General features: G+C 47.1%; 1 protein-coding gene and 1 long non-coding RNA gene across 3 annotated transcripts in view; one reads left to right on the top strand and one right to left on the bottom strand.

Annotated features, from left to right (window-relative positions):
• LOC116795757 overlaps window positions 1-6,410 on the bottom strand; it is a 112,233-nt gene extending 105,823 nt beyond the window's left edge. For both annotated transcript variants that reach the window (XR_004360150.1, XR_004360151.1), the window contains exon 1: window positions 371-6,410. This is a non-coding gene — a long non-coding RNA (uncharacterized LOC116795757). The remainder of the gene's footprint in view (window positions 1-370) is intronic.
• Window positions 6,411-7,720: 1,310 nt separating this feature from the next.
• Window positions 7,721-9,291, top strand: FOXQ1 (forkhead box Q1). Its single transcript, XM_032705691.1, has one exon. It carries the CDS (start codon window positions 7,886-7,888, stop codon window positions 9,098-9,100), a length of 1,215 nt encoding a protein of 404 aa, XP_032561582.1. The 5' UTR covers window positions 7,721-7,885; the 3' UTR covers window positions 9,101-9,291.
• Window positions 9,292-13,079: the final 3,788 nt, after the last annotated feature.

Raw genomic sequence — 13,079 nt, 5'->3', positions numbered from 1 at the left:
AATGTCATTACCATTACGAAAAGATGTCAAAAGATGTTTTTAAAAAGGAAAATGATCCATGTAAAAACAAACCCAAACAAGCAGCTGTGTGTCACAGCAGCAATTACAATCCCGGAGAAGTCGAGATACTGTTTGTGTTAGACTCCCTATGTACACGCATACTTACTCCCTCCTCACGGTCCTGACTGACTTAGAGGTAAGTAGCAATTGCATTAAAGCAGATTTGGAGATGTTTAGTAAGACCTGGCCATAAGCAAACAAATCAGGACTAGTGACAGGTTTACAGGGCAGAAGGTACTGGGTGTGACACACCAAAAAATCACTTACAGACATTAAACTGGCGCAAGTCTGTGGATTATGTTTTACTTACCAGTCTTGGGCTAACACCTAGGACTTTTCTTTCCTTGCAAAGGTATGATGTCAGGCACATGGCAGTTCTTGAGATTCTGTATAAGCCAGCATTGCCAGAGGCTCTGTGCAGGTGTGGTTAACAGTTATTTAATGATTCCTCACAATTGCATGTATCTGTCTGAACATAAACACAGTCTGATCATAATCTTTCTTTTCACACCATGAATTTGCCCTAGTGTTTCCACTCTTGCAGGTTTTCAAATGCCCAATGTCTGTTATTACAGACATGAGATTCACTGCATCATTTCAAACCATTCACGAGAACTTTGCTGTCCTGTTGGTTTGGTAAGGTGAAGAGACCGAAGGCAGTATATTTAATATAAATGCTCCAGCTCTTCACTTAAATTCTTTAAGTTTGGCTCCCTCATGACTCACAGGACTCTCCTCCCTTCCCCATGTTTACACAATGATGACAAGTACTGTTAAGTTTCTAAAAGCAAAATTATCAAAAAAAACACCAAAACACCAGCAATTTCTGGGAAAAGCTCTCTGTATTTCTCCTTTCCCAGCAGTTGCAAGAGCCTTTATTCAGCATAAATACTAGTACTGTTCAATTAGTTAAAATAATTTTGAGTGATAGTTCAACTGTTTCTTTTCCAAAAGGTAATAGTTTTCCTAATTAGTCACTTGCTTTGATAAGGCACTGACTTTTACTCTAATCTAAATTAACAAGACTTTATCTACCTGCATCATTCAAACACACCCTACTTGCAAATCTGGTATGACTAAAAACCATGACAAGTGTTTGGTTTCATTTTACATTTGCCTCAAAGTGCCCCACTTGGAGGTTAATTATTAATCTACTAAAGTATATGTAAAGGTTCAGAGAAAAAAACAGGGTTAGTGGGTAGAACAGTAGTGGAGGAATTTGGAAACCCATGTCCTATTCCCATCTTAGATCATTTAAGTTTGGCCAAGACATTTGGAACCTGCGAACCTTTACTTACAGAACCAAAATAGCAACACTCTGCACAAAGCACTTTGACATCTTTAGGGAAGAAATTTCATGGGTGTGAGGCAACAGGATGTTTATTCACACCTTCAAGAGATTGAAACTCGGCTAATCCCTTAAGAACTCACCCAGAAGCTGGAAATCAAATACACAATGCATGCAACTCAACAAAGTAATGATTTTGTTAGATCTGCATCAACTGAAGAACCAGCTCCCTCAGCTTTTACTGCATTTCTTTGCCATCCAAAAAGTGATGAAAACATATCCAATTTCTGGAACACAGTTTGGAGAATATAAATCCTCATCCCCCCCCAGTTGAGGTATACTGTAGTGGATGTACCCTGTAACTATGCTACATTTTCCAGGAGTAAACAAGCAGCAGCATGGACCAGATTTTCAAAGACACGAGTAGTGTTCTGGAGCTGTCCAGGGCGTTGCAGGGAAGGAAGATGGAACACAGAAAATAGGGGACAGAAGACACACAAGAGAGATATAATTTGAATGAAATACTGCAAAATCCTGCCTGCCACTGGAAGGTCTGGCTGTCAGTACCTTGCTCCCAAATAGCTCCATTACAATGCAGTTGACTTGGTCTTGGAAAAAAAAAAAAACAAGAAGATTTTAACACCATTATTTATTTATGGATTTGGCTAGTGCTTATATAAATCATGGGATTTCACCCATAAATAGCTTTTTGAAAACAAAGAAACAACAAAAGAAATCCAATCCAGAAGTAAGAACGGTAAATACTTATTGCTGTTCAACTGGAATATTATTGGCAATGTGATTAATTTGTTGATCCACAGTGCTAAAAATAGTTTTAGTTGAGTTGAAACATATCCTTCATATCTCCAGTCACTGTTTACCCATGTAAAATATATGTGGTTTTGAGCTGGCTTAGGTGTACTCCAGGAAGGGCTAGCAAAGTTCAACGACTCTCCACCACATATTCAAAGCTCTTCATTTCTTGGTTAATTCTGCTGTACTTCCCTTACAAAGTTGTTCACTCTACTCCATCGATGCATGGACTTGAAGGTAATAAGAGGCTATTGTAACAGCTCAGCTGGTGTTTCCTCATATCATGGGCCAGTGATAGCAAGCCTCTGGCATCAATACCAAGTTTGGCGCCAGCAGATATTTGGTCTGGCACCAACAATAACAAGCTATGATGGTTTCTTTTTAAGTTTGTTTGGCACCACTAGCAAAAAATATTCACTATTCCTGGCAAAGAGCCACAGAATTCACCAAATGGCTTCTGCATCATAACTTCACAACAAACATAACGCAGTGTAACTTCTAATTGCGGTGGAGTCTGTCTCTTCACAAGCAATTCTGTCCTGACAATTACATCCAGACTTATCAATACATGTGCTGCCTTTCCAATACCAGTTCTTTCTTGCTATAAGAAAAATCTCTTTGAAGAGATCCACAAGCCTGTAAGTCCAACACCATTTGGATTTTCTCTCTCTTGGTGCAGTTACATGAAAGCAGGCAATCAGCTATGAGAAGAGCCTACAGGGAAAGCTATTGAATTGTCATCACAAAATATGTTGTAAATACTACGTTAATTTAACCTCACCCTGCACTCTTTTATGTCATGTACTTTCTCAGACTGCAAACCAGCAATGTATTCCAGAGAGGTTCATGTTATGCTGGTGTGGAACTCCATTCAAGCTCCTGAGACTTAACATAGCACTAGTAAAAAGAGAGAATTAGCTATAAATTATCTGAGTCTCAGGACAGAACAATCTCCATTTTGACAGCTCCTTGCCAAATGATACAATGCTTTCTGATGATGCCTTGTGATGGACATAGTGCAGGACAAGGGCTCCAAAGAGCTCAGTTCTACAGATGGGGTGGCAACCAACTTACCAAATTATTTTCAACAGGACTCCCCTTCACTCCTCATTGCCTGTAAGACGGGAGAACCCTGAGATCTCTGGGTGAAAATGATGGTGTAGGAACCTGGAACTATTTCTCCAGCACTAAGCATTAGTAACAAGAGCAATAATGTCACTGTCTTCACAGGAGAAAGTCTTCCCCTGCCCATTCTGTCACAATCCAGGACTCTGGTTAAAAAAATTTGCTTAGATGCACTTTTTTATGGAACATGAAGTGTGCATAGGGAGGAAGTGATACTAAGCTCTCAGCATGGGAAAATTTTATTCTGAGCAACGGCTCCCAAGAAAATAAAGACTGCATGAAACAAAGTTGAAATGGAACTCCCCATTGTAAATTCAGCTCTTAGTACCTGCCAAAGACATGAGAAAATCTCTACCCACAGGGAATGGCTGTCCTTGTGAAAAAGTGCCAATCTTTCCCAATGAGGGAATTCACACAGACATACATTCTGCTTCAGTGATCAAACTTTTCCTCACAAGGTCTAAAGGAATTTCCACTAACCTCCCTTCTTACAGCTCAGTCTCCAGCTGGATTTCCTTCAACTATAAAAATATACATAGTGCAATTAGCCAACCTTCACAGACTCTGTAGTTCATTTATGCATGCTAGGCACATCTCCTGCTGTGAGCAGCCCATCCAAAGCGAACTCTTTGAACTGGTCTATTGTTGCTCATGTAGAGTATTGCATTGTCCAGTTTCATCATTCCTGGCAAGGCAGTGCCCTCCTGCAGCTTTGCCACAGGATGAGGAGAAGAGATGATGAAGCACTTTGTCCAGCTGGTGTGCCGGACATCTCAGATGCACAAATACGCATGCCTACCACTAACTATAGGACTTGCCCGGTCACCAGCGTGACCTTTATTTACCAGTTGTGCCCATAGGATCTTGGAAAATCTCTCTAATCTAGTCAGTGGTCTGGAGAGACAGAAGGTAGAAAAGATGGTAAGAAAGGACTGCGTGCAAAGAATTAAAAGAAATAATTTTTAAAATATTTAAAAGCAAGACCATATTATGACACACCTTTGCATGATGTTTACTGAACTGAAAAACCCATGTCTCCATGGTTTAAAATACCACGGAGACAACATAACTGGGTCAACCAAAAATATATCCACAACCACCAGAGAGTGTAGCATTTTGCTACATTTAGTAACAAACATTTTTATAATTTGTAGTTCGAACAAACTGCAAAGGACTACACTACCTTATCTCCAAATATCCATTGGAACACTCTTACTATTTCTGAAATAAATTAGTCAAATACTATAGAAAATGGGACACAAAGCTGAGCACGTGATTTTCAAGCAACCATTCGCATTTCTTCATTTGTCTTTGAGTCGGTACTGTTTTGGGTAGGAAAAGAGGGGGTCATACATCAAAAAGTCCTGCTCTGCTGATCTAAAGAGGAAGAGACATTTCATTTTAGAACAAAGAATTAGATTTTTTTTTTTTTTACACTGCTTCACTGGAGGTTTTTGGAGGTTTTTCTTGGGGTGATGGGGGTGGGGTGTTTGGCTTTGCTATAATACAGCACATCAAAGTGCTTTTGATGTGAAGTTTACTTAACAGAATCAGTTTTTCCGATGATTGTGTTAATCTTTATAAACCTGAAGGCGATACTGTGCCTTTTAAAAAACTATAGCAGGAAAAGGCTTGAGGTTACATATACTCTCAGTGGTGAGAGACACGAGTAGTTGGACTATTTCACCCTTTCTTACAACTTTGCTCATTGTTTCATGGGCAGCAACAGCAATGAGCTTGACATTGCTCTCACTCGGGCCAAGAAGGCTCTGCTTAAACCACGCATGGCCCTTTCACAAGCACTTTTGTATGTTTTCTCAGCTAAGAGCCACCACAGGTTTCAAGGTTCAGTTTACAGCATGCACTGGCTTGGAGATACCAAAGAGGCCTTGAGCCGCAACAAGAAGCAATGCTGATCTTAGAAAGGTTCCCTCCTCCCAGCCATTAATAGCTATCTTAGTATTATTTTGAGTACAAGCTTCTGTCCCCTCTTAAATCTTGCAAAACCAGCTTTGCCATCCACTCCTAGTCTTGAAGTACGGCTGTGAAAAAGCTTCTGTTATGTCTGACGTGTTTACCTACAGCATTTGAATGACTTTTTAAGTTCTTTGAATAAAGATAAGAGACAATGTGTACATTTTCCACACAAATAGTGGAACGGTAATAAAATAAACATCAAAGGCAAGCTAGCAAATCATCACTACTTCAGTGCTATTTACAACAAAAGCAGGAAGAGGAAAAAAATCTACCCTTGCCATTGGCATCATCTTAGAAAATATGAGTTTTGGAAGGAATTATACCTTTTTCCCATACCCTTAAACACAAACATTGGCACCTACAGCTAAGGCAACACTTTACTGAAAGATTTTGGTTTACATTACATGGAGACAACAACAACAACAAGGAACCAAGAGAGGTCTCCCTCCTCTTATTTTTGTCTTTCAAATCACTGAATTGCCTGTTTTTCTGAACTGGTAGAGCTTTAGTGAGAACAGCAAGACATCAAATGTACTATTATTAATAAAGTTGCCAAAAGTGCAACCAGAGGGACAGAAGAACCTGTCACCGTTCAGTATTTACCATATAAGACTCATGCAGACTGAAAAAATGGCAACACTTTGAAACAAAATGCAGGTGTGTGTGGAAACGTATATTCCATTCAAGACAGATCGAGATAGAAAGCAGCACAGTTGGTTTCTCCTCTTAGTCTTCTAAATCTGCCTTTTTTTCATCTTCATCTTCAACACTTCGTGAAAGCCAGACCACAACAGCATTGTCCTAACCAGAGTGACTCCGCATTATGTATTTAGGCTAAAATAAGGTTGGATTTGGAAAGACTGCTTTTGGAAAATATGGAGCAATACAACTCTTACTCCAGGACACAAAATTCAAAGTGTACATATGAGAAATAAAACATAAGCACCACAGTAGATTTCTGCTGATGTTTTTGTTACTGTTTTGCAGATGCTAGCGCTACTGCCCTATGAAGTCAAACAGCATTTTGCAATTGACTTTGAACAGTGAGCAGAACAGGGAGTTTTCAGAGAAGCTACTGCCATATAGCTCTCTTCATTGAGTTGTTCTCTCTAGTGTAATGTTGAGGGCAAGACCCTGACAACTTGAACCTAAAAACAAACCCAAAACCAATAACTAATTTTTCTAGAAACAAAAGTGTTTAAAAAAAAGTTAAAGTTATTATTTTTTAAAAAAGAAAACCAACAAACCAACAAAAACAAAATCAAAAAACCACACACACAAAAGATTTTAGTGGAGAGTGACAGTTGTAAAAGAGAGGTTACAAACACATCATCCAGAAGAGATCAAGTAACACTACTATATGTAGAATAACACACCTAAAACTAAGGTTAAGGTTTTGACTAAATCCCTTGTAGCAAAATCCCAAAGCATTGCCTACCTGTTCCCATTCTACCTCTGCACCAGGTGTGCTTATGACAGAAAGAAAGAGGGACCAGGACTGAAACTATTTTGTCAGACTACATAAATCATTAGGAATTCACAATTGCGAAGCCATGTATTATTTTCCAACAGGTTGTTGAGCTGTCATATTACAACTTGTTGCTTTATACGGCGCTATTAAAATAAATCACTGCACGTAACAGGTTCAGCTCTGCCACCTATAAGTCATTTTGCATTTTACACCTGGGAGGCGGGCCGGCTCTGCGAAGTCGCGCGGAGCTGCGGCTTCGTTCGAAATACCCGGGAAGGGGAGGGACCTGGCAGGAGAAAATACAAACAAGTTGCGTAAAATAACTTTCCAACAAGACCGCGCTGTCATCTTGGCTAATTACGGCTCTGATACGGCTTATTAGGGCATACCCACCTTTGCTACCTTGCTTCTCCACCCACCACCCTTTCAGATCTTTGTCCTGGCTCCGCCTCTCGCCGGCGTTATAATGCGCTGGTCTGAAAGTGGTGGAGAGACACAGAACCACAGGGGAATGGAGAGATAATGACAATAACACTAATAACCCTAATAACCCGGCTGCTGCCCGCGTCGCAGCGAGGAGCCAGCCCGGCGTCCCGGCACTGACGGGAGCCGAAGCCGGAGAGAACGGAGTAACGCCGACGGCCCGAGAGAGCTTCTCCCCGCGCCGGGGCAGCGCCGAACGGTAACAGCGGCAGCGCTCCCGAGAAGAACCGGGCTCGGGCGGGCGCGGAGAAGAGCCGGCTCCAGCAGCCGCCCCCCCGTCCTCTCGCACCGGCTCCAGTGGGACCACCTCGCCCCTCTCCTTCAGCCCCATGGAGCAGCGAGAGTAAAGAGCGAGAAGGACAAAAAAGGGGGCGAAAAGAGAGCGAGCGCCCCAGTAGAGGAGAAGGAGGTGGAAGCCGGAGGAATCGGGCGGCAGGGCACCGCCGCCCGTCCTCGGGCGCCCACCGGCCGGAAAGGGGCAGCCCCCTGCCAGCGACCCCTGCCGTGCCCTGCCCGCCTTGCCAGCCGCCGCGGAGCTGTCCAAGCCGGCGCGGGGTCAGAAAGCCCCTGGGTCGCCTCGCCGCCTGCCGTGAGGCCGCGCCGAGGGGCGGGGGTCGCGCCCACCCAGCGGAGCCGCGGGGTGCGGGGGGGCCGCCGGCGCCGCCGCCATGAAGCTGGAGGTGTTCTCGCAGCACTATGAGGACAAGCTGAGCGCCGGCAGCGACCAGGAAGGCAGCGGCTCGCTCTCCCCGGCTCCGGCTGACAGCGAGCTGGGCTCCGACGGTGACTGTGCGGCCAACAGCCCGGGCGGCGGGGCCGGGCGATCGGGGCACCCCCCGCCGCCGCCACGGACCCCGCAGCCGCCGCCACCGCCGGCCGAGAGCGCCAAGGGGAAACCCTACACGCGGCGGCCGAAGCCGCCCTACTCCTACATCGCGCTCATTGCTATGGCCATCCGCGACTCGGCCGGCGGCCGCCTGACACTGGCCGAGATAAACGACTACCTGATGAGCCGCTTCCCCTTCTTCCGCGGCGCCTACACGGGCTGGCGCAACTCGGTGCGCCACAACCTCTCCCTCAATGACTGCTTCGTCAAGGTGCTGCGCGACCCGGCGCGGCCCTGGGGCAAGGACAACTACTGGATGCTCAACCCCAGCAGCGAGTACACCTTCGCCGACGGCGTCTTCCGCCGCCGCCGCAAGCGCCTCAGCCGCGCCGCCCCGCCGCCGCAGCCTGCCCGCTCCGCCGCCGCCTCCTCGCCGCAAGCGCCGCAGGAGGCGGCCAGAGCGGGAGCCGCGTCCCCCGGCGGTTCCCCGCGGTGCTGCTGCGCCTCCTCGCCCTGCAACTGCGCCCCGGGTGCCAAGGAGGCAGCGGTGGGGGGCGGCGGGGCGAGGGCGCCGGGCGGCAGCACCAAGTTCTCCAGCTCCTTCGCCATCGAGAGCCTACTCCAGCGGCCGGCAGGACCCCGCGCCGCCCCGCAGCCGCCCCCGACACCGCACGCACGCCTCCTCTGGCCGGCGCCGCCCGCGCCCCCGCACCTGCTGCCTGGCCACTACCCGCTGCTTCCCTATCCGCCGGCCGCGCAGCCCCCGCCCGCCACCGCCCTCTACGGCGGCGGCCTCCTGCAGCTCTGCGCCTACGGGCTGGGGGAGCCGTCGCCGCTGCTGCTGGGGGGCGGGCGGCAGGCTCTGTCCCCGGGGGAGCCGCCGCCGGCAGAGCGACCGCGGGTGCCGCTCTTCCCCGCCGCCCTCGCCAAGAGCGGGCGGGGGCCGCCGCCCGGCTCCCCGCTGTACGGGCCCCTCCGGCTGGCCGGGCCGCTGCCGCCGGCGGCGGGGGGCTCGGCCTCGTTCCAGCCGTACGCCGCGGAGACCCCCCTGGCTTAATGGAGCCCCCCTCCTCCCCTGCGAGGGACCTGCCCGGGGAGGCGTGGAGGGGGGAAGGAGGAGGCTCTGAATCCCGCACTTTAACTCCAGAGGCGACCAAAGCCTCCAAGCAAAAGCCTCGGTGACTGTGCCTTAGTGAAAAGACAGTGGGTTTAACTTAAACCAAAAAAAAAAAAAAAAAAAAAAAAAAGGAAAAAAAAAAGAATCAAACAACTGTCGGTTTGGACATAGCCATGAGCCTCAAGTGCTTCTTACTGTTCGTTGAGACTACTTGACTTCAGCCAGTCCCTCGCCACCTCCATTCTCTCCCCCCCGTCTTGTTCCCGCATCTCCTGCTACCGAAGCCTTGGGCAGCACAACGGGGAGTGCCCCGCGGAGGCGTGCGGTGGCGGCCGCAGGGAATGCGCTGTGCGCTTGGGGGGGGTGGAAGAACGGGGCCGGGGGAGCCTGCCGGGAAGAGCAGGGAGAGAGGAAGGGAGGGGGCCGGGGGCTGCTGTGGAGCCGTAGGTCTGTACTGCAAAGCAATGCATCACTGTGCCAAAAGTAAATCTTTTCTCCTGTCCAGCAACTAGCATTTCGTGGGAAGGCAGGACATTAAATTATTTATAAAAGTAGTGTTTTTAACAAAAAGAGAGTGCAGCTTTTTTAATTATTGGGGGGGTGGGCGGGGCGAGACAGGGGAAAGGGCTTAAGGAAATGTCAGGCGTTGTCTCCTGTACTGGCTGGCGTTCTACGTTTATGGCCAAGACCACTGCTACTGGAAAGAGAAAAGTAATTTTTTTCGTATTTTATTTCTGTGTTTGTATATAATATATGTGCGTATGCATTTTATTGACACTCGGCCACCATGTTTTTTCCATTTTTTTCCTTTCTCCCTTTCCCCCGAATAAAAGCTGCCCACTAAATAAAGTAGTAATGAGAAGAGCGTGATGTCTGTGCTGGCGTGGAGGGAGGGAAGCCTGTCGTGAGACAGCCTTGGCCGAGAAGCTTGGCTCTGGCTGCAGGGGCAGCCGGGCTGCCCGCCCTTTCATCCTTGTCAGGGGGTAGAGATGCCTCGTACGGACCCGCCTTATTTCGGTCACGGGAGATGAGAGAGGTTCTCCTCTTGAGCTGCCGCCAGGTTTAGAAGTCCTCTGCAATTCCTCGAGTCAGGTCAGATTTTCGCGCCGGAGTTCAGCCCTCCAAAAAGGTTGGCGATTTGCAGGCAGGTAGATTTGTGCGGCGGGCTGCCCGACTTGGGGGCAGCCTGCGGAAATCCTGATCATCTGCCTGCCTTTTTTTTTCTTCCCCCCCTTTTCTTTTTTTTTTTTTCTTTTTTCTTTTTTTTTTTTTTTCCCTACGAAGGACAGCAGACGACATGTGATCCTGTTGTCATCTTTCAGTCCAAAGAAAACTCGCTTCAGGAAGGTCATTGGCACTACCGGGCTCCAGCTGCTTCTAGTGGAGGCACCTGAAGCGGGTGAAACCTTAGGGGGATGAAGACTATGGGGTATTTGCTGGCAATAAGCAATTTGCACGCGTTGCCTTCTCCCGACAGGCGTTATGTTAATGCTGATTCGTATTGTCAGAAGCGATCAGGAAAGCCTCAGAAAGGCTAAGTCTGAAAAAGGAAAGTGAGGGTTCTAACTGCCCGTGGTACTGAATTACAAATTAGTGACGTCCCCGCACTCGAAGAGTTTATACAAGTGCCGAAATGATAATTCAGGGCTCGTTTGTTTGTTGGTTTGGTTTAATTAAACCTTTAAAAGGTATGAAAATCGGCAGGCTCTTTCCCCTTCAAGTCTTCTGTAAGCACAGATCACCTAAAACGATGACAAGAAGAATTTTGGACGCTGATCGTTCTTTTTTCTAATTACACTAGTTTCGGACCCTGGACTTTCTCTCCCTCGTCTTCTTCCCTTAACACCGAGGTTCTGCCGCTGAATGGCTTCTACTCTATTCGCAAAAATTTTTCAGAATAGCGAAGGTGTGTTGTGAAAGAAAAGCTTCAAACAGAACAATCTGAGGCCGAAAAACCGACTTGTTTCAATACAGCTCAAGCAGATTTCACGGTGTGTTTAGCTCAGACCATAACATTCAGCAGAACATTGCGAGAGATTAGTGACTAATGTATGAAGTAATCCAACCCTTGAAGGAATTGGTTTTTATGTACACACACGCATGTACACATACACATACACTATTTCGACATCATTCTGCCTTCAAGGCTCTCAGCAAATATCAGTCTAGCCTTCTATAACCTACTCTTTCCTCTGGCTTGTATTTTACCATCTTTTTTTTTATATAGGAGTCCTCATGACCTGTCAGTATACAACTGCTAATATCTTTTGATTTCGTCGATCTGTAAAGGTCATATTTCAGGGTATGCTAAAAGCACCTTGGCGGAAAGTGGAATTTGTTATTACAGCCACAAGTCTGTATTTTAATCGGATGTGTTTAAGTGTGAGTAGGGCTGAATTTGTGTGTAAATGTATGCTTCATAGGATGACATTGGACTTTTTAATTTTAGAAAAGTCCATTTTTCATTAAAAAAATAAGAGCATTTAAAAAAAAAATAAAAAGAAAAGCCCACAGAGTTCGAGATATGCCTTGTTAATAAGTATTCTATATTTATCTTCTATGAAACTCGATTTTTTTATATACCGAGAAACGCACATCAAGAGTACAGTATCAGGTATATCTGTGTCCTCGCAGTCTTTTCTTAGTACTTGTTTGGATTTCCCCAGAAGGTCGACCTGAGGACTCGAGGGGGCCCCGAGGCGGGGCGATGGGAGAGCGGGCAGGTACCGCCCGCTGTCGGGAGCCCGCTCGGCGGCGGTGCTGGGGAGGGGCTTTCGCTTGCTGAAAGGTAGGGTCTTCTCTGCCTCCTCCTGTTTGAGCATCGTCCTCCAAAGAGGAGGCAAGGGACGAATTTCCTCCTTTGAGTGAAATCACCCCATTCGCGATACTGCTCTGACCATGCCCGCGCTTCCACACGCCAAGTGAACGTACGGGAAGGAAGAATCTGTCGGTGTCTCTGCTGTCACCCCGCCCCGCGAACACGGCAGAGGCAGCCGCACGCAGCTCCCGAGCGGGCAGAGCGGCGGGAGGGACCGGCCTGCAGCCGCCGCCTGGCACCCGGAGTGGAGCCGGCGGAGGGGGATGGCAGGCCCTGGTGTACAGCCATAAATCCGAGCTGTCAGCTGTGACAGACGGCGGGTGAAACACAGCACCTGTCCAAACACTTTCCAGCAGTAGGTAATCAGAGAACTGACACTTTACATTTTTGTGTAGAACAAGGCATTAACCATTTCGCAAACCTTCCCAAAACAGGGAAGGTGTTTGGGTGCTTTGTCTTTCTTAATGTCTAATAAATCAGGATGACAGAAGAGAGACAAAGCCTTCCTCTTTGTGATATTTGACACATCAGCAGCAAGCCAATACTTTGGCACGCTGCTCTTTCAGCCCTACTACTGTCTGCATCTGTTTGTTGAATGGGTGCAGTTTGTGGTACTTGAGAGATTTTTACACACTGCATAGGCAAAAATTAGGTCAGAGGCACAGAAAGCCTGGCTGGAACAGGGAACAAAATAGTCTCTTCAGCAGCATGTGAGAAGACCTGAAAACATCCCAGGCTGGCTGCTCCAACCCCTCTGCAGTTTCTTTGTACACTTGGTGGAAACCCCAGCCTGAGCAGGATTGCACATGAATTCAGAGTCAGATCGGACCCTAGTTTTAAGTGCATTTTTGAAAAGAGATTTGGCTTTCCAAATAAATATGTTTTGTTCCTGAGACTTTTCTTCCCCCATGACTGTTTCATTTCTTTCAGGCTTGGAATGTTTTAACTTGCTTTAAAGAGAAAAATTATTCATACCTGACAATCAAAAGATTTTCATCAAATACTTTGGGCAGCTTCTCCCTATCCTGCCCCCCCGATGTACACACATACACACCCCATGGCAGATAGTGATAAAAATGGTTACCCTGAATAACTTTAGTT

Source organism: Chiroxiphia lanceolata, chromosome 1, assembly GCF_009829145.1.
Source record: "Chiroxiphia lanceolata isolate bChiLan1 chromosome 1, bChiLan1.pri, whole genome shotgun sequence".
NCBI lineage: Eukaryota > Metazoa > Chordata > Aves > Passeriformes > Pipridae > Chiroxiphia > Chiroxiphia lanceolata.
The sequence above is the reverse complement of the archived record's forward strand: the minus strand, read 5'-3'. Positions and strand labels throughout refer to the sequence as shown.

Excerpts from the sequence above, each read along its gene's own strand:
- FOXQ1 (XM_032705691.1), top strand. The coding sequence starts at position 7,886 with ATGAAGCTGGAGGTGTTCTCGCAGCACTATGAGGACAAGCTGAGCGCC.